General features: G+C 45.0%; 1 protein-coding gene across 7 annotated transcripts in view; it reads left to right on the top strand.

Annotated features, from left to right (window-relative positions):
• WWC3 (WWC family member 3) overlaps positions 1-20,053 on the top strand; it is a gene marked incomplete at its 5' end in the record, with an annotated part of 212,287 nt that overhangs the window by 45,431 nt on the left and 146,803 nt on the right. For 6 of the 7 annotated variants that reach the window (XM_081327450.1, XM_081327446.1, XM_081327445.1 and 3 more), the window contains one exon: positions 17,448-17,651. In XM_081327450.1, the coding sequence (XP_081183576.1) occupies positions 17,448-17,651 (204 nt within the window). Of the gene's footprint in view, positions 1-16,705; positions 16,792-17,447; positions 17,652-20,053 lie in introns of all 7 variants that reach the window. The other variant, XM_081327451.1, reaches the window with a different exon arrangement.

Below are 20,053 nucleotides of genomic sequence, written 5' to 3'. Positions count from 1 at the left end.
GCCATGTGTTTGTGAAGTGGTTGTTTTGTTTCCCCAGTGTACATATCTGCACATTGTACTGCATATACCAAGTTGCTCAGTTTGTGTCTGGGTAGTTTATCCTTGGGGTGGACAAGTTTCTTCCTTAGTGTATTATTGGGTTTAAAGTGTGCATGTTTGTTGTGTTCTCCTGTGCTTTTCAGATATTCCTGCAATGTATGGAATGACAACATTGCTTTGTTTATTGTTCTCTTGTTTGTCTGTTATGGAGGAGCTCCTGCTAGGTCTTTTTTGAGATTTGATGAAGGCCCAATTGGGATAGCCACATGTTCTGAGAGCTTCCTTGATTCTGCCACATGTTCTGAAAGCTTCTTTGATGTATTTTAGCTCTTTTTCTTTCCCATCTTTGTTGGTAGTGGTGTAGGGTTCTGATAACTCCCATTTTGTGTTCCAGTGGATAGTGGGAATCAAAATGTAAATATTGATCTCTGTGTGGGGGTTCTCTGTAAACTTGTTAAGGCTTCTGTCTTCCTTAATCTGTACTGCACAGTTCAGGAAGGCTAGACTATTTTCCTTTACATCTTCCCGTGTGAATTTGATATATCTCCACAGAGTTGACCAATTCTTCTGTTTTGATCTTGACCCAAGTATCATCCATATACCTATACCCAGGGCTTTTTTTCTCATAGAACGCTCAGAACGGCGTTCTGGCACCTTTTTTTTTTGCAAAGAAACAAAAAAAGCTCCCTCTGAAAGCCTGTTGCAGGGCTAGGCAATCTTGGCCCTTTTTATGACTCGTGGACTTCAACTCCCAGAAATCCTGAGCCAGCCATGCTGAGGGGAAAGGGAGAGGTTTCCAAGCTGAACCATGCTGGCTCAGGAATTCTGGGAGTTGAAGCCCTTGAGTCATAAAAGAGCCTGCACTAGAGGAGGACATTAAAATTATTTACAGGGTTACTTCTTTAGGAACTAAACTTTTAGAATCTAAAACAGCTAATTAAAAGAAGCCAACAGGAAAGAACCTCACATTTTTCATCTGCTTCTGTCTTTTGGAAGGTAAAATTAGATAACAAAATAATCTATTTCCTATGTTAACATCTCTGCAATGAAATCAATAAAGGTAACAGGAAAGAAATGAGAAACATTTTTCTCAATGTAATATGTCTAATTTAGCTGATGCTAGAAAAAAAGTATCTTTTGTACATACTCTTGAAAACTATTTTGAATCTAACCATCTATTACAACTAAACCACTTTAAATTAAACAATTCTTAAGAATGAAATATTCTTAATTTGGACTTTACTTTTACTTTTTGGACTGTTGTGTGTTTTGAAAAATAGATTATTTAGAATCTAGTTATGTTGCACTTCAGTCTTTAAATAATTAACCTAGTATATACATAACAATATATGATGTTTTCCATGGTGAGCTTAACATCAATTACAACATTTATTAAAAAGGCTAAAATAATTTCTGGTAGTATTATCTGTACATTAAAATTTTGTTTAGTCACAATCTTTCACTTTTCACATTCTGGACAAGCAGTGGTCATGTATCCTAGCAAAAGATGTTACATATGTGCATAAGCATAGTCAGTAGCATATGCCTTTTTAAAAATATCAAACATGCAAAGAAACAAAAATAAGTCCAAAATATCTGTATTACATCCAGAAACACCAACTTTGCAACCAGTATTTCTCATCCATAACTATGGCACCCTAAGGATACCTGCATACATGCAAATGCTTCTCTGGGATCAGTAACACAGCAGGGATTACCTTTTCCTTCCAGTAACAGATTGCTGGGAAATACTAAACATGGCCTTAAGAATTCCAATGTTTGTTACAAATTTTTCTGCATATGGTTGGAAAGAGGCCTAGAAATGCCAGCACAAATACATCACACTTGCTGAACGTGCACCCACAACTAATTACAGTCTTCAATTATATATGATATATCCAGGGCTTCTTTTCCCATAGAACGCTTAGAATAGCGTTCCAGGCACCTTTTTTTGCACACACACACACACACACACACACAAAAGCTGAAGGAAACTGTTCCGGAGAGCCAAATTCTCCTCAGGCAGCCAGGTTGCAGAGCAGCAGAATTCATCACAGCGACAGGCCTTCAGATGGCTCAAATAGAAGGAAATGCAATCCGTACAGGCTAATTTAAAAGTGGGAGGGTAAGAAGGGCTGAGTGTGAACAGGTTGCTTAGCAACCTGCTTAAACAGTCTCTGTAACTTTCAGTTCCCGGTGCCTTGCCTTTTTTAAGCTGGGAAGTTGAAAAAAATGCTAAAAAGAAGGCAATAGAGTGCTATCAAGGAAAATATAGCCTGCAGACGTTTAGGGCAGGGTTTTTCAACCTTTTCACCCACTGTACCACTTTTAGGATATGGCAACATCCGAGTACCACCAGTCGCCTAGCAAGGTGTCAAAAACTTGATGAACAAAAAAAAGGGAAAAAATGATGAAGTACAGGTAGTCCTCGACTTACAACAGTTCGCTTAGTGACTGTTCGAAGTTACAATTGCACTGAAAAAGTGCCCCCCAAGCCACAGCCGAGCAAGACACCTGCCTACCCGCCCGGCGGCGCTCTTCCTCCTGTCTGAGGTTTTCATTGTTGTGAGCATTTCTGTTGAGGATTGGCAGTGGGGGTGGGGGGTGTTTGGCTTTTATCCCCCCCATCTCCTGGGTGGTTGCAGCAGGTTTTGGTCACTTCACATGACCCTGGGACACTGTGACCGTCATAAATATGAATCAGTTGCCAAGCATTTGAATGTAAATCACAAGACCCTGGAGATGCTGCAACATTCCAGCTGATTGGCGCTTCTTCTGGGCTCAGAAGTGCCAGGATCAGTGCCGAGCTCCAGCTGGAGTCTAGCGCTGATCCTGGCACTTCTGCTGAGCCCTGACATCCCTGCAGCTCCAGCCGTCTCGCTCAGGCTTGTGCAGTGCTGCCACCAGTTCAGCTCATTCCCCTCCCCCGCTATCACTTTTCTAGGATGGTCGCGTGCTACCTGCCAGGAATCAATGTACCACAGGTGGTACCCGTACCACTGGTTGAAAACCCCTGGTTTAGGGAACCTTTATTTTTCACACACTGTTCGAATTTTGTTTTAATGCCTTGGTGAAGGGTGTTTTCCAAGATGGCGGCAACCATGGGCGGCGGTTGTTGAGCTCCGCGATAAGCCAATACAATGGGTGACCAAGGGGCTCACTGGGACCCAGCCGAGGTACATACTCAGAGGGGGAGAGCAAAAACAGCAGTCTAGCACCGTTTTGCGGTGTGAAGCCTTGCCTCCCCCCTCCGGAGCAGAGCAGCGGCGGCGGCAACAGCAACAATGACCGGGTCTACCGCTGATCAGTTGGCACCAGAATCAACTATCAAACGCCGTTACCAGCCTCAATCGATTCCCGCTGCCTTATATATGAGACTAGAACAACTTCAGCCGATGTGCATACTTGGAGGGGGAGAGCAAAAACAGCAGGCTAGCACCGTTTTGCGGTGTGAAGCCTTGCCTCCCCCGTCCGGAGCAGAGCAGCGGCGGCGGCAACGGCAACAATGACAGGGTCTACTGCTGATCAGCTGGCACCAGAATCAACTATCAAATGTCGTTACCAGCCTCAGTCGATTCCCGCTGCCTTGTATATGGGACTAGAACAACTTCAGCCGATGTGCATACTCAGAGGGGGAGAGCAAAAACAGCAGGCTAGCACCGTTTTGCGGTGAGAAGCCTTGCCTCCCCCCTCCGGAGAAGAGCAGCGGTGGCGGCAACGGCAGCAATGACCGGGTCTGACCAGTTGACTTGAGGTCTTCTGCTGATCAGCAAGCGCCCGAAATCATCTGTTGGGCACCATTACCGACCTGAATCGATCCCCGATGACCTACATATGAACTGGAACAACTTCATCAGCCCTGAAATTAGCTAAAAGTTACCTGTGGACTCTTAAAATTACCATCTGACCAGATGACTTATAATCTATCGCTGATCAGTTGGCACCCTAAATCAGCTGTTGGGCACCGTTACCGACCTGAATCGATCCCCGCTGACTTGCTTATGAAACTGGAACAGCTTCAGCAATCTTGAAATAAGTTAATAGTGAGCTGGAGACCCTTAGATTTACCTTCTGAACACTTAACATCTATGACTGAGTCCATCAATACCTAATATTAATTAATATTGAGTCCCTTAATACTTCAACATCTTACTAACATCTATCCCCATTTGTAAATAATGGCTTACACGGACATGATTATTGTTTTAGCAAACAGGACACCTCCTGCGAACTTACTTCTTTAATATCAATGACTCGCCTCAACTACTCCATCACTGCCTTATTCGCCCTTAGGGGTTCCCCCCCTTCCTGGATACAACCCGCCTCACTTACCAATCTACCTCTTGATGAAGGGCCCAATTGTTGGGACCCTGAGAGATGGCTGGGCAGGGATAGGGGCTTGGTTACAAACCTAATAAGAGGCCCCTGGTTAATTTTTTAGCTAAATTTTTTATAAGGTTAGGGAGGGGGGAGGGTTTTCATGATGGGAGAGAAACAAGGGAAATTCCATCAACTATTATTCAGACCAGATCTGTGATTGATCACGCGGAGGGGGAGCTAGGGCTGGTTACCTCCGGAGCGCCAGAACAGATCGTAGGATTACCTATTCCTACGATGTTGGGGAATGGCAGCAGGTGTAAAGACAGAGTACCCTATCGACATCCAAGATTACGTCCCTGCTATCTACAAGCGGTGAGACGCTCCAACCCTCTGGTTTCTTCCCAAGGCTCCGGGAGCAAAGATAAACATCCACCTGAGCTCCGGTTGGTGTACTTGAATGCCAGGTCCATAATCAACAAGGCCCCTCTCATTCGTGATCTGATTGAAAGTGAGCATACGGACCTGGCTTGCATTACGGAGACCTGGTTGGGCCCAGAAGGTGGCGTGCCTCTGGTTGATCTCTGCCCACCAGACTTCCGAGTGCTCCACCGACCTCGGACTCAGGGTAGAGGCGGGGGAGTGGCAGTAGTTACAAGAAAGACTCTTTGTCCTCAGGAGGCCACCATCGTCCAAATAACCGGATTGGAATCCCTCCTCCTAAGATGTGGCCCTAGGTCACAGCTAGGCGTACTACTGATATACATCCCGCCTAGTCGTACATCAACGGCCCTGCCTGAGCTTCTCGATATCCTCTCGGGGCTGGTGGTTGAATTCCCCAAGTTTATAGTTTTGGGTGATTTCAATCTACCATCCCTAGGAGGATCATCTGAGTTAGCCCGAGAGTTCATGGTTTCCATGACGGCCATGGACCTGATACAAGTAATTCAGGGACCGACTCATGTAGGAGGCCACACGCTTGATTTGGTTTTTCTATCTAAACGATGGTTAGATGATCTTGGTAGGGGTTCCCCAATTATTACACCCCTGTCATGGACTGATCATCACCTCCTGAGACTGGTCTTCTACTATGCCACCCCTCGTTGTGGAGTTGTGGAACCATCAAGATGGTTCCATCCCAGGCGCTTAATGAACCCTGAGAAGTTCCAGGCAGCACTGGGATCTCCACCTGCCTCCTTTGCGCATAACTCGGTTGATGCCTTAGTGGAAGCCTGGGAAAAGGCTGCCATGGATGCACTTAACCTAGTTGTTCCCTTGCGGCCCCTGACCCGATGCAGATCCCAGTTCGCTCCATGGTTTTCCATGAAGCTCCGGGAGATGAAGCGTCAGAGAAGGGGCCTAGAGAGCCGTTGGAGATCCACCCGATTTGAATCCGACCGATCAAGACTAAGATCGTTTACTAGATCTTATCTTGCAGCAATGAGGATAGCGAGGTCTAATTACTTCGCTACACTCATTGCATCCGCAGATAACCGCCCGGCCACCTTGTTTAGGATAACTCGCTCCCTCCTTAATCAAGAGGTGAGGGAGGATCCCTTGCAGGGTCGTGCCGAGGAGTTTTGCCAACATCTATCGGACAAAATCACTCGGATTCGGACCGGCTTAGACTCCGACTGGGCAGAGTCTAATGATCAGAACATGGGTGATCTTGTCAATGTTATATGGGACGAGTTCGACCCTGTGACCCCAAAGGAAGTGGACAGAATTATGAAGAAGCTGAGCTCCACCACGTGTTTATTAGATCCGTGCCCTTCTTGGCTGGTTTATTCAGCTCGAGAAGGAACACGAACCTGGCTCCAGGCAGTGATTTCCGCCTCCTTGAGTGAGGGTTGTTTCCCCTCCGTCTTGAAAGAAGCGGTGGTGATACCCCTCCTCAAGAAACCTACCTTGGACCCAACTATATTAAACAACTTTCGTCCGGTCTCCAACCTTCGCTTTCTTGCTAAGGTTGTTGAGAGTGTGGTGGCACATCAGCTCCTTTCGGTTCTGGAGGAAACTGACTATCTAGACCCCTACCAATCGGGTTTCAGGCCTGGACACAGCACAGAAACGGCATTGGTCGCACTAATAAATGATCTCTGGAGAGCTCGGGACAGAGGCTGTTCCTCTATCCTAGTTCTTCTAGACCTCTCAGCGGCTTTTGATACCATCGACCATGGTATCTTACTGCAGCGTCTCAGGGGATTGGGAGTGGGAGGCACGGTTCTCCAGTGGTTCTCCTCCTATCTCATGGGACGTTCGCAGTCGGTATTAACAGGTGGGCAGAGATCGAGTTCGAGGCCTCTCACTTGTGGAGTCCCTCAAGGATCAGTCCTCTCGCCTCTCCTATTCAACATCTACATGAAACCGCTAGGTGAGATCATTCGTGGTTTTGGAGTCGGGTATCACCAGTATGCTGATGATACCCAGCTTTTTATTTCAACCCCAAACCACCTCAGTGATGCCCTGGATGTGATGTCCCGTTGCCTGGAAGCAGTTCGGGTCTGGATGGGGAAGAACAGGCTTCAACTCAACCCTGACAAGACTGAGTGGCTGTACGTACCTGCATCTCGGGATACTCAGAACATTCCATCTCTTTCTATAGGGGGTGAGTTATTACCCCCCACAGATAAGGCTCGCAACTTGGGAGTCCTCCTAGATTCACAGCTTTCCTTGGAAGACCACATAACATCTGTGACTAGGGGAACCTTTGCCTAGGTTTGCCTGGTGCGCCAATTACGGCCCTATCTAGACCGAGATGCCCTACGTACGGTCACCCATGCACTCGTGACCTCTCGTTTGGACTACTGCAATACTCTTTACATGGGGCTACCCTTGAAGACCACTCAGAGGCTCCAACTGGTACAGAATGCAGCCGCGAGAGTTGTGTTGGGAGTCTCCCGATACTCCCATGCTACACCTCTACTCCGTGAGCTGCATTGGCTCCCAGTTGTCCTCCGGGTAAGATTCAAGGTGCTGGTAATGGTTTTCAAAGCCCTACATGGCATGGGTCCGGAGTACCTTAGGAATCACCTGCTACCAGCGTCAACGTCCCTCCGTCCAGTGCGCTCCCACAGAGAGGGCCTCCTAAGGGTTCCGCCGTTCGGAGAATGCCGTCTGGTGGCTCCCAGGGGGAGGGCGTTCTCTGTGGGCGCGCCTGACCTATGGAACCGTTTACCGGTTGAGCTCCGGATGGCTCCCAACCTTCGCTCCTTCCGACGCGACCTAAAAACACATCTGTTTAAGCAATCCGGTCTGGTCTGATGGGTTCTTTTGTAATTATTATTTTAAGGTAACTATCTTCTACATTTGGGCTAAATTAGGGTTTAATTTGTTTTCAATATCTATATTTGTACATTCTATTATTTATGTCACTTTTCACCGCCCTGAGTCCTTAGGGAGAAGGGCAGTATACAAATCAAATAAATAAATAAATAAATACACAATCAAATGTAGTCAGTCTTTTTTTTTAATCCCAAAGCATCTGTTCATTAAATGCAGTATAACAAGGTTTTGGATGATGGAATTATTTTTTTATCTAAGGATAACTAATGATAACATCTCTTAAATGTGTTATTTTGTTTTATTTTTGCACAAAAAAATTGTATAATTTGCATTTGCATTCATTTACAAATAGAATATGTTGTTAAAATGTATTGGTGTTGAAATAATTACTGCACACATATACCTAAAACCAGTTTATTGCATTTAGCAATTGTACTAAAAAATCTCATTGTCAACCAATATAATTCATTTAATTTGAAATCAAGTGAAAAATTGATTTAAATTATTTTATTAAAACAAATTAATGGCAATTCTTTTATAAGAAGTTGCCTCAAACAAAATGAGTTTGACATGCCTGCTCTAGATAGTTGAATGCTCCAAAATAAATTCTGGACCAGGCCTGTACATGCAGCCTACCAAGCACCCTTGGACAGAGCACAGACTTTTTTTTTAAAAAAGTAATAAAATCACCACCACTGCCCTGAAAGTCATGTTGCCTAGTGCCTCCATGGCTTACTATGACCACAAACTCCAACACTGTAGATGCTTCTCTAGTCACCAAATCATTGATTAGCCCACCAATATTCCTTTGCAGACCACAAAGATTTTTAATTTATCAGTGTGGGCCTTTCCCTTCTACAAGTTGCACAGACCTCTTCTAGATTTTCCTCTTGCCTTTCTGAGTTAACTCCTTGGTCTGTCATTGAGCAAGAATTGACTTTGTAGGGAAGCATATTATCATTTGATGTATATTTAACATATATTCTACCTTTATTTACCGATTATATAATATTTGTATGCAATCCACATGGCGGGGTTTGGGGCAACTTACTATATTTTTAAAATCATAAGATTAAAACAAAAGCAGAACTTTTTTTCTCATAGAACACTCAGAATGGTGTTCCAGCACCTTTTTTTGCACACACACACAAAAGCTTTTGCACAAGCTATGCTACTCCCTCTATTGGCTTTCAAAAGCTATTGGCTTTCGAAAGCCAATAGGAATTGCTGAGCGTGCCAAAAGACCTGGCCGGCAAACGTTGCACCCGCAAGTTGTCTGCAGCGAAGGTGAGTTGGCAGGAACTTTGCATCCCTCTCTGCTGCCTAACTACACCATCTCAACTAGGTGAGTAAGAGAGAACAAGGAGTGGGAGGTGGGTTCTGTGGAGTCCATGTGCACTCCTTCCTTGTGCTCACCCATGTCAGCCAGGCTTGTGGCCTACCTGGTGCTGGACCTGTGCCACCATCGCCTTGCCCTGCGTGCCTAAGTGGCTGCCCTGCATCGCCTGGTCCGCACCGCCTCCGCTGCCCACCCCGCGCAGCCCTGCCATATAGAGCGGGCCCCGCTGCTCCCACAGCACCAGCCGCACTGGCTCTGGCCCCGGGGGCAGCCTGTCACCAACACCCCTCACACCCGTGACCGCAGCAGCACCCCCCCTCCCCCCGCCTCCTGCACCCGGCAAGATGAGAGTTCCGGCACCTTTTTTTTAAGAAAAAAAAGCACTGCCTATACCAGTAATGAAAGAGTTTAGGACTTTTATTTCTACCTCTTCCATGTAGAGATTGGCCACTATGGGGACACAGGTGAACCCATGGCATGGCGCAGTCATATTTTTGTCTGTAGAAACCTTCAGTGTATTTAAAATAGGTAGAAGTCAGGCAGAGATCCATCACGGCACATATGTGGTCTGGGCTGAGGTTGGTTATGTCACCAAAGGTGTTGTCTTGTAGCTGTTGTTTCTTTATTAGTATGACAGCTTCAGTTGTTAAAGCGCAGGTGAAGAGGGAAGTCACATCATAGGAAATTATGGTCTCATTCGGATCCAGTTTTAGTTTCCAAACCTTGCTGATGAAGTCCTGTGAATTGTTGATGTGATGGGTGGTATTGCCGACTAGAGGAGCTAATAAGGTTGTTAGATGTTTTGCAGTGTTGTAGGTAACAGAGTTGATGCTACTGACAATTGGTCTGAGTAGCGTTTCCTCTTTGTGAATTTTGGGGAGTCCATATATGCATGGATTGGTTTCCCCAGGGTCAAGGCGGTAGTATTGTGGCTTTTCGATGACATTGTCCTTCAGTAGTTGTTGCAGGAAAACAATGACCTTTTTCTCCTAACTGCTGGTGGGATCTCTCTTCAGAGTCTCATACGTAGGTAGCAGTATCCTTCAGAAAACTGTTCACCTTAGCTTTGTAGTCATCTGTGTTCAGCATGACTGTGCATCTTCCTTTATCAGCTGGTAAGGTGGTAATGTTTGGGTCTCTTCCTAGGGGTGTCACTGCTTAGTACAGTATAGTATTTTCTTTAGATAGTTAGGTCTGTTAGGCACAGCATTTCCTAGAGAACAATAACCAGGTTATAGTTACCATTAATTAAACTAAAAATCAACTTTTTTATGGAGCAGTCTGTGTAAAAATATTCGGCTGGTTTTGGAAGAACTTTAAAGGCATTTTTTTTAATTTCACAGCTAAAAGTATTAGTTACCTTTAAATTATCATGTGGCAGCACTGGGCATCCTCAAATCCTACACATACTTTGAACTAGAACATTTCAATTTTTTGCTAAAATGGCTGGTGCCAAAAAAATACTATCTAAGGGTCACTAGGCTAGTTAGTAACTCTCTGCTTTGGATTCAGTAATAGCATATCACATACTAATGTGTTCATACTTTGAGTATTTTCTAGGTGCCAGCGATCTCATATAATGTAATGACCAGAAAGAATTTTTTTGGAAACTGCTCAGATTGAGAATTTTCTTGAAATCCTGCCTTTACATTTATATATTGCGGAGATCAAGGGCAGCGAGTTTGGCATGGGGCCCTGCATGGGGCTGTTGCTCCCTAACCCAAATGGGTGACAGGACCCTCCGAGGCTTCAGTGGAGCCCGTATGAGCGCTGAAAATGATGACGGGGCGGCGCTAGAGGGGGCGGTGAGACGGCCGGGCGGCAAGGCTCCCAAACATCAAATTGCTGAACGAGACGGCTCAGCTGGGCAGGCGGACGACTTACAACGACTGACAATGGCCGGCGGCACCCCACGGCAGCCTGTAAAGCGGCCGACGATGGGCCGGCTGCAACGTGCGGCATACGGCTTTTGCTGGCTTGTTCGGGCCGGCAAAGGACATACAATGGCCGACGGGAGCCGGTGGCATCTTACGGCGGCCTGCAAATCAGCCGGTAAACGGCCTACTATAGCGCGCGGCATGCAGAGGCCTGCAACGGCCTGAAGAAGCGGTCCGGTCCTGCAGCCACCTGCGGTGGAGCTGTAACGACCTGGGGCAGCCTAGAAAGGCGGTCCGGATGGCGAGGCTCCTGGACTTGTGGCTGCTGACCTCATCTGCCCATCTATTAGATCAACGAGCTTCCCCCCCGACAGAGGTTTTTGGGATGATGAAGGCCACCGTCCGATGGTTGGAGCGCCATTTAGAACCCTCCTGGACTGGTCCGGAGGGTGGGAACATCTGGAACCACTTGAAGCTGAAAATGGAGGTGGGACGTGCTGGATGGCGCCCGGGATAGTGGTTATCTCCTCGGAGATCATACTTAAAATCTGAGATAACCCTCCTCCATTTTCTTTATCCGGAGACTTATTACAGCCCCTTGGTCACAATAATATCTAGGACATGGAGATGGATGAATTATCACCGTTCATCACCAGAGCTGCGAAATTCACCACCAATAGACTATTCTACCAGCCATCGGACTTTCCCTACTCCTGCGACCTACCCAGAGCTGGATAGTGGTTTCCTGAGACCCAGGTCACTGTGAGAGGGTGACCATGTCTTCAGGAACCACTATTTCAGTTCTGTGGATTTAATATGCAGTTTGTTCCAGCCAACTCGTTCTTTACTCTTATCTCTACCTTTTAATGGCTTACACCAGAAATAAGCTACTTACCCTGAGAACTTCCTCCCTCTCTCAGATGTGGCCTTTCAACCTGCGCCGCCGTTTCCTTAATGATGGGTCTTGGGACCCCGAGAGGTGGCATGGCGCTAAAAAGAGGCTTTTGGGTTTTCTTTTAAAAAATTTTGAAGGGTTGGGGAGGGGGGAGGGTCAGGCCCGGCAGAAGGAGAGGAAGATTCTACCGGACCTTTCTCAGTCTAGGTTGGCCGATGGCCGCGGCAATATGGGGGCCGGGGAGAATCTTGGGACCCAGGGGGATGGGGTAGGGATACTGATCCCCACAGTGATTGGGAATGGCGGGATGGATGAGCAGAGGGCCATATCGTAATTTGAGATCATGCCCCCGCTATTTTCGAGCTGTGGCGCGCTCTGACCCTCTGGCTCTCACCTGCTGTCCTGGGGAAGGGGGAGGGCAGACACCTGAGCTCAGACTGATCTATTTCAATGCCAGGTCCATTGCGAATAAAGCTCCATCCATGATTTGATCGAGGAGGAAGACGCAGACCTGGCATGCATCACGGAAACTTGGTTGGGCCTGGAGGGAGGGGCCCCTCTGATTGATTTTATGCCCTCCAGGTTTCCGTGTGCTGCATCAACCTCGGGCTCAGGGTAGGGGTGGTGGTGTTGCAGTCGTTATCAAAGAGACCCTCCGTCCACGGGAGACCACTGCCCCTCAGATAGACGGATGTGAATCCCTCCTCTTAAGGTGGGGTCCTGGTGGTCAATTGGGCCTACTGCTGGTATACCTCTCTCCAAGCTGCGTAGCAACGGCTCTACCCAGGCTACTTGATGCCCTCTCAGGACTGGCGGTTGAATTTCCCAGACTTATGGTTCTGGGAGACTTTAATCTGCCTTCCCTGGGCAGTACATCGGAGGTGGCCCGAGAGTTCATGGCTTCCATGACGGCCATGGACCTGACCCAAATTATTCAGGACCTGACTCACGAGGGGGGAAACACGCCTGATCTTATTTTTATCTCTGGGCAATGGCTTAATGGTCTGGGTGGGATTACTCCAACATCTCAACCCCTTTCATGGACAGACCATTATCTCCTGCGGTTGGGCCTCCGTCATGTCACCCCCCGCTGTCAGGAGGCGGAACCGACCAGATGGTTCCGCCCCAGGCGCCTGATGGACCCAGATAAGTTCCAGATGGCGCTTGGACTGATCCCTACCTCCCTCTCCCACAGCCCGGTCGAGTCCTTAGTTAATGCCTGGCAACAGGCTGCTTCGGAGGCTCTTGACCGCGTTGTGCCTTTGCGTCCTCTGACCCAGCCCAGGTCCCGACTCGCTCCTTGGTTCTCCAAGGGCCTGCGGGAGATGAAACGCCAGAGAAGGAGCCTAGAGAGCATTTGGAGAACCAGTCAGTCCGAGTCTGACCGAACACAGTTAAAATCCTTTTCTAGATCTTATCTTGTGGCAATGGAGGTGGCAAAGTGCACTTATTTCACCACCCTCATTGCGTCCGCAGACAACCGCCTGGCCGCCCTGTTTAGAGTGGTCCGCTCCCTTTTAAATCAAGGGACAGGAGAGGACCCCTTACGAGGATGAGCTGAGGAATTTAGTAAATATCTGGTGGACAAAATTGCTCAGATTCGGGCTGGTCTGGACTCTGACTGGGCAGTATCTGATGAGAGGAAAACAATGAGTTTGGCCGAGAACATTTGGGAAGAGTTTGATCCTGTGACTCCGGATGAAGTGGACAGGATCATGGGGAAATTAAGTGCCGCCACGTGTTTATTCGACCCGTGTCCCTCGTGGCTGGTCTATGCGTCTCGGGAGGTTACACGAGGCTGGCTCCTAGCAGTTATCAATGCCTCACTGAGTGAAGGGTACTTCCCTGCCGCCTTGAAAGAGGCGGTAGTAAGGCCCCTCCTTAAGAAACCTGCATTGGATCCAGCTATTTTAAACAACTTTCGTCCTGTCTCCAACCTTCGCTTTCTTGCGAAAGTCGTTGAGAGCGTGGTGGCACGGCAACTCCCTTTGGTCCTGGAGGTAAACTGAGTATCTGGATCCGTACCAATCTGGTTTCAGGCCCGGATATAGCATGGAGACGGCATTGGTCGCGCTGGTGAATGATCTCTGGCGGGCCCGAGATAGGGGTTACTCCTCTGTCCTGGTCCTATTAGATCTCTCAGCGGCTTTTGATACCATCGACCATGGTATCTTGCTGCGTCGTCTTGAGGGGTTGGGAGTGGGAGGCACTGTTCTACGATGGTTCTCCTCCTACCTCTCGGGCAGGGGGGCAGAGGTCAACCCCAAGGCCCCTTAGTTGTGGGGTGCCTCAGGGATCGGTGCTCTCGCCCCTCCTGTTCAACATCTATATGAAGCCGCTGGGTGAGATCATTCGTGGTTTTGGGGTGAGGTATCACCAATATGCTGATGATACCCAGTTGTTCATCTCCACCCCAAACCAACCCAGTGATGCCCTCGATGTGATGTCCCGTTGCCTGGAAGCGGTACAGATTTGGATGGGAAAGAACAGGCTCCGGCTCAACCCGGCCAAGACTGAGTGGCTTTACATACCGACATCTCGTTTAGTCCAAGAGGTTCCACCTTTGATTATAGGAGGAGAGATGCTACCTCCTGTTGATAGAGCACGCAACCTGGGCGTCCTGGATTCACGACTCAGTTTTGAAGATCATATTGGAGTCGTGGCTAGGGGGGCATTTGCCCAGATTCGCCTGGTATACCAGTTGCACCCCTTTGTGGACCAAGATGCCCTACGTACAGTCACCCACGCACTCGTTACCTCCCGTATAGACTACTGCAATGCTCTCTACATGGGGCTGCCCTTGAAGACCACCCGGAGGCTTCAACTGGTGCAGAGTGCAGCTGCACGGGTAGTGATGGGATCACCCCAATACTCCCATATTACACCCTTCCTGCGTGAGCTGCATTGGCTACCGGTTGCCCTCCGGGTGAGATTTAAGGTGCTGGTACTTACCTTTAAAGCCCTACATGGCTTAGGCCCGGGATATTTGCAGGACCATCTGCTGCTGGGAACGAATTCCCATCGCCCACAGAGAAGGCCTCCTCAGGGTACCGTCGGCCAGACAATGTCGGCTTGCGAACCCCAGGGGAAGAGCCTTCTCTGTGGGAGCGCCAGCCCTATGGAACCAGCTCCCCCCTGAACTTCGGATGGCCCAAGATCTCCAGTCCTTTCGCCGCGGCCTCAAAACACTCCTTTTCCACCTGGCTGACCTGGACTGACAGGGATTTTAATTATGTTTACAATTTTAACTCTATTCTTTAATTTATTTTCATTTATTTCAATTTTTAATTTTAATTTACTGTACAGAGACCTTTACGTTTTGAATAAATAAATAAATAAATAAATAAATAAATAAATAAATAAATAAATAAATAAAATTAGCCTATAATCCCAAATGTACTATTTTTCCTGAGTTTTAAATATTCTTAGCCACATCAACACTAAAAGTGTTTGTTAAAGAAGTAAGAGGAATTAAAGTCATCCTTTCCTTATCAGTGAGGATTGATATCAGGATTAATCTGGGTGAAAATGACTCTAGGTCTGACTGATGAATGTGTTGACAGTTTTGTTTCCCTTTCTTCATAATACTTTTGTTTTAAAAGGTTAGTTCTAAAGCTGTTTCCTTCCACATTATGGTTTTTTTTTTTTATTCCATTTATATCCCGCCCTTCTCCGAAGACTCAGGGCGGCTTACAAGCTTTCTATGTATATGCCTGCTTATTAGGGCTTTCACACACACCCCAAGCGGCATTATTACAAAGTCAGCTTAATTGCCCCCAACAATCTGGGTCCTCATAAAGTTCATAAAGTATAATTGTTACACCCTGTTAAGAGTAGGTCAGCAGTCTGAGTCAAAAACTAACAAATTGCAAGGGATATAACTGATCAGTATTCCTTACTCTTTGCCACTTAAATATTTGGAAAATATGGACTTAATTAACTTAATATGGACATCTTGCTATGGAAAGTTCTAGTTCAGCCTTGAAGGCCAGTGAAGACCTTGAACAAATCAGTGACTGAATTTGTATAACTTCTGACTTGATCATAGGTAATCCTCAAATTGTGACCATTTGTTTAATGATGATTCAGAGTTAGGGCCTTGGAAAAAGAAACTTATACTATTTATACTCGCACTTACAACCCTCATGCCTCCCTGCAATCATATGATTGCAGTTCAGGTGCTTATCAATCAGCTTGCACCTGAGACCAATTGCAGAGTCCTATAATAATCATGTGGTTTCTGGCAAAATATACTATTGCGGAAACAGGATTCACTTAACGACCATGAGATTTGCTTAACAACAATGATTTATATAATGACTAACGGTGATTTGCTTAGTAACCACCATTGTTGTTGTTGTTGTTGTTAGCTGCGAAGTCGTGTCCGACCCATCGCGACCCTATGGACAACATTCCTCCAGGCCTTCCTGTCCTCTACCATCTTCTGGAGTCCATTTAAGCTCACGCCTACTGCTTCAATGACTCCATCCAGCCACCTCATTCTCTGTTGTCCCATTCTTCTATTGCCCTCAATCTTTCCCAGCATTAGGCTCTTCTCCAGTGAGTCCTTCCTTCTCATTAGGTGGCCAAAGTATTTGAGTTTTAGCTTCAGGATCTGGCCTTCTAAAGAGCAGTCAGGGTTGATCTCCTCTAGGACTGACCGGTTTGATCGCCTTGCAGTCCAAGGGACTCGCAGGAGTCTTCTCCAGCACCATAGTTCAAAGTAACCACCATAAAAGTAATCATAAAATGAGGTTCGACTTGAGTTAGAATCGCAACAATTGTGATGAGAATTTTGGGTCCATTTGTAGTTTTAAGTCAGGGACTAATTGTAGTTGCAGTTGTATCAAAACTATTTGTAATAGTACTTTGTAAGAAAAAGACAAATTGAGAATCATTGTCTTGGCTTGTTCAGATATAATATATTTCAAATTAACTATGTTTTCCAATTAGGACAAGATAAGAAACTATACAGGTAGTCTCGACATACAACTACAATTGAGCCCAAAATTTATGTTGCGAAACAAGACATTTGTAAAGTGAGTTTTAACCCATTTTATGACCTTGTCATAGTTGCTACGTGAATCACTACAGTTTTTAAGTTAGTAACATAGATAGTAACAATGGCTTCCCCATTGAGTTTGCTTGTCAGGTCACCGAAGGTGGTCACTTGACCCTGGAATACTACAACTGTCGTAAATATGAACTAGTTGCCAAGCATTTGAATTTTGTTCCTGTGACCATGGGGATGTTGCAATGGTCGTGAGTGTGAGAAATAGTCATCAGTGCCATTGTAACTTCAAATGGTCACTAAACAAATAGTTGTAAACCGAGGACTACCTGTAGTTACAAAATAAAGTAAATATTCCAGTATCTTCAAGTTGAGCCAAAAGTGAAGAAATGGAGTAGGTTATGGCAGCAGTAATAAAATTATATCTAATTGTTAGGTTGATTCAGATCATTATCTATTTAGCATTATACCTTGTGTAGCTTGGGTGTAAAGTACATTTCTTGAAGTCCTAGTAGACTGGACAGCATACCGTTTTTTAAGTTTAAATTAAATGTCGGTATAGTTTTGGACATTAGTTTTATTTTTTAAAATAAAAATATGATTTAGTTGCCATAATATGTGAATTTTGGACATCTCTCTGTTTTTTCATTTAACATGTTGGAATGCTTTTTTCCTTCTAATTAGAACTCACACAAATTGAAGACCCAAGAGAGCAATGGAGAAGAGAACAGGAGCGCATGTTAAAGGAATATTTAATTGTTGCTCAGGAAGCACTTAACGCCAAAATGGAAATTTATCAAATTAAGCAGCAGCGATTTGAGCTAGCACAAGAAGAGTATCAACAGTTGAATAAAATGTGTGAGGATGACAGTCACTCTTATGCAAGTAGTAAGTTTGCATTTCCTTTTCAAATAATACAAATTTGAAGTTAAGATTTTATACAGTTTAGCTAAGTTAAAAATCCCAATCCTCCAAAAATGGTTCTTGGATAACTTAAGGGTTTTGCATCATTGAAGACTATTACTACATTTGATACTATGTGCAATTTATTTATTTATTTTTATTTAATTGCAGTTTTTAAAAATAATCTTCACCTTAAAAATCTTAGGATGTTAACTCTTATCTGAAGATACTTACAGAATAAAGGACCAATCTAAATTCAGAGGTTGGGATTCTGTTTCACAATATTTTTGTTTAATGGAAAGCTAGTATAAGATATACTATTGATAACGTTGGTCTACGGATATTAATTTTACTACCAACAAAGGGACTGTCACTCATCTTTATACACTGTAGTAACTGAGAACCATACTTTATTTATATAATACTTTTTCTCCACAAACTTATGGTAGCTAGCTTGATAGCTAGCATGGGGAAATCAACCATTGAGCTTGCGTGGCTGAAGATAAACTGATCTTTTTGACTTCCTATAGTGGCTGCTACAGTGGCTGATATACATTGTTTTGTTCTGAGTGTGACTCTTATTTTTCACTGAAAAACAAACACAATGAACAAAGTGGGAATGACTGTAGTTTCTTTTAGAAATGCTTTAGAATCCTGACTTCTTTTGCTTATTTTAAGTGAAACAGTAGAGAAACAAATAGACATTTGTTTGGGCAAGTCTCCTTGATTACACTGATTAAATTTTTGCAACTTACCTGAACATTTTTTTTATGAACCCCCTAACACAAGGCTTTTCAAACAGTGGTACGGGTACCACCTGTGGTACATTGGCACCTGGCAGGTGGTACATGACCATCCTATAAAAGTGGTAGCGGGGGAGTGGAATGAGCTGAACCAGTGGCAGCACTGCACAAGCCTGAGCGAGAGACGGCTGAAGCTGCAGGGCTGTCAGGGCTCAACGGAAGCACCAGGATCAGCGCTTCGGGGCTGTCAGGGCTCTGCGGAAGCACCAGGAACAGTGCCAGGCTCCAGCTGGAGCTCAGCGCTGATCCCGGTGCTTGTGTTGAGCCCAGAAGTGCCGATCAGCTGGAATGTTGCAGCATCTCCAGGGTCTTGTGATTTACATTCATATGCTTGGCAACTGATTCATATTTATGATGGTCACAGTGTCCCAGGGTCATGTGAAGTGACCAAAACCTGCTGCAACCACCCAGCAGAGGGAGGGAAATAAAAAACAAACATCCCTCAACAGAAATGCTCACAACAATGAAAACCTTGGAGAGGAGGAAGAGGGCCGTCGAGCGGGCAGGCAGATGTCTTGCTCGACTGTGGCTTGGGAAGGAATTTTTTCAGTGCCACTGTAACTTCAAACAGTCACTAAGCAAACTGTTCTTAGTCAAGGACTACCTGTACTTCATTTCTTTTTTCCTTTTCTTTTGGCCATCAAGTTTTTGACACCTTGCTAGGTGACTGGTGGTACTCCGATGTTGCCATATCCTAAAAGTGGTACAATGGGTGAAAAAGTTGAAAAGCCCTGCCCTAACAGACCAACAAGAATAAATATAACTGATAAATATAATAACATTCTGATATTCACTTTCTGGAATTCAGAATGTGATATTTTCAAAATGAATGTTATCTAGACCTAATGAACTATAAACCTAAGTTAAACTACTGAAATATTTTGAAAAGTTGGTAATTTGTATTCTAAGTCCCAATTATGCAGTGCATATAGAGCAACACATTTTCTCTTAATCCAACCCAATTGTGCAAATTTAGAGATTTGGTTTGATCTGGTCATATCAGCAGGAAATATTTATGCAGAAAATAGTGTGCATACAGTATTCTCTTTTTAATATTGGTAAATGTTAACAGTATTATATTTAATCAGTGTCTTCTTTTTGTGTAGTAAATAGAGTGCTCCACTTATGAATGAATGCTTAAGGCCACTATTCAGCAAATAATGAGCTTGAAGTATAAATTGGAAGTTCAAATTATTTATTCAAAATAAATAAACATTTTATATATAATATAAAAGTTAAGAATTTTAAAAATTATACCATGAAGATAGTTCTTGCGAATTCTGTTGTATTTATAATACAGATCAGTGTGTTCAGTGTAGATGAAAATGAAAGAAAAATGTCACATATTTCAAGTGGGGGTGGTTTAAAAAATTCAGGAATATAATTTTCATATCAAAAATGAATCCATATACTTTCTTGAGACAAAACTGAAGGAATATCTGAATCTTACAGAATATTTAAAAAAGGAATAGAATAGAATAGAATAGAATAGAATAGAATAGAATAGAATAGAATAGAATAGAATAGAACTGGAAGGGACCTTGGAGGTCTTCTAGTCCAGCCCCCAGCTCAAGCAGGAGAACC

The sequence above is a fragment of the Vipera berus genome, assembly GCF_964194415.1.
Source record: "Vipera berus genome assembly, chromosome: 4".
In the NCBI taxonomy this organism is placed as follows: Eukaryota; Metazoa; Chordata; class Lepidosauria; order Squamata; family Viperidae; genus Vipera; species Vipera berus.
This window is presented reverse-complemented; position numbering and strand designations above follow the sequence as displayed.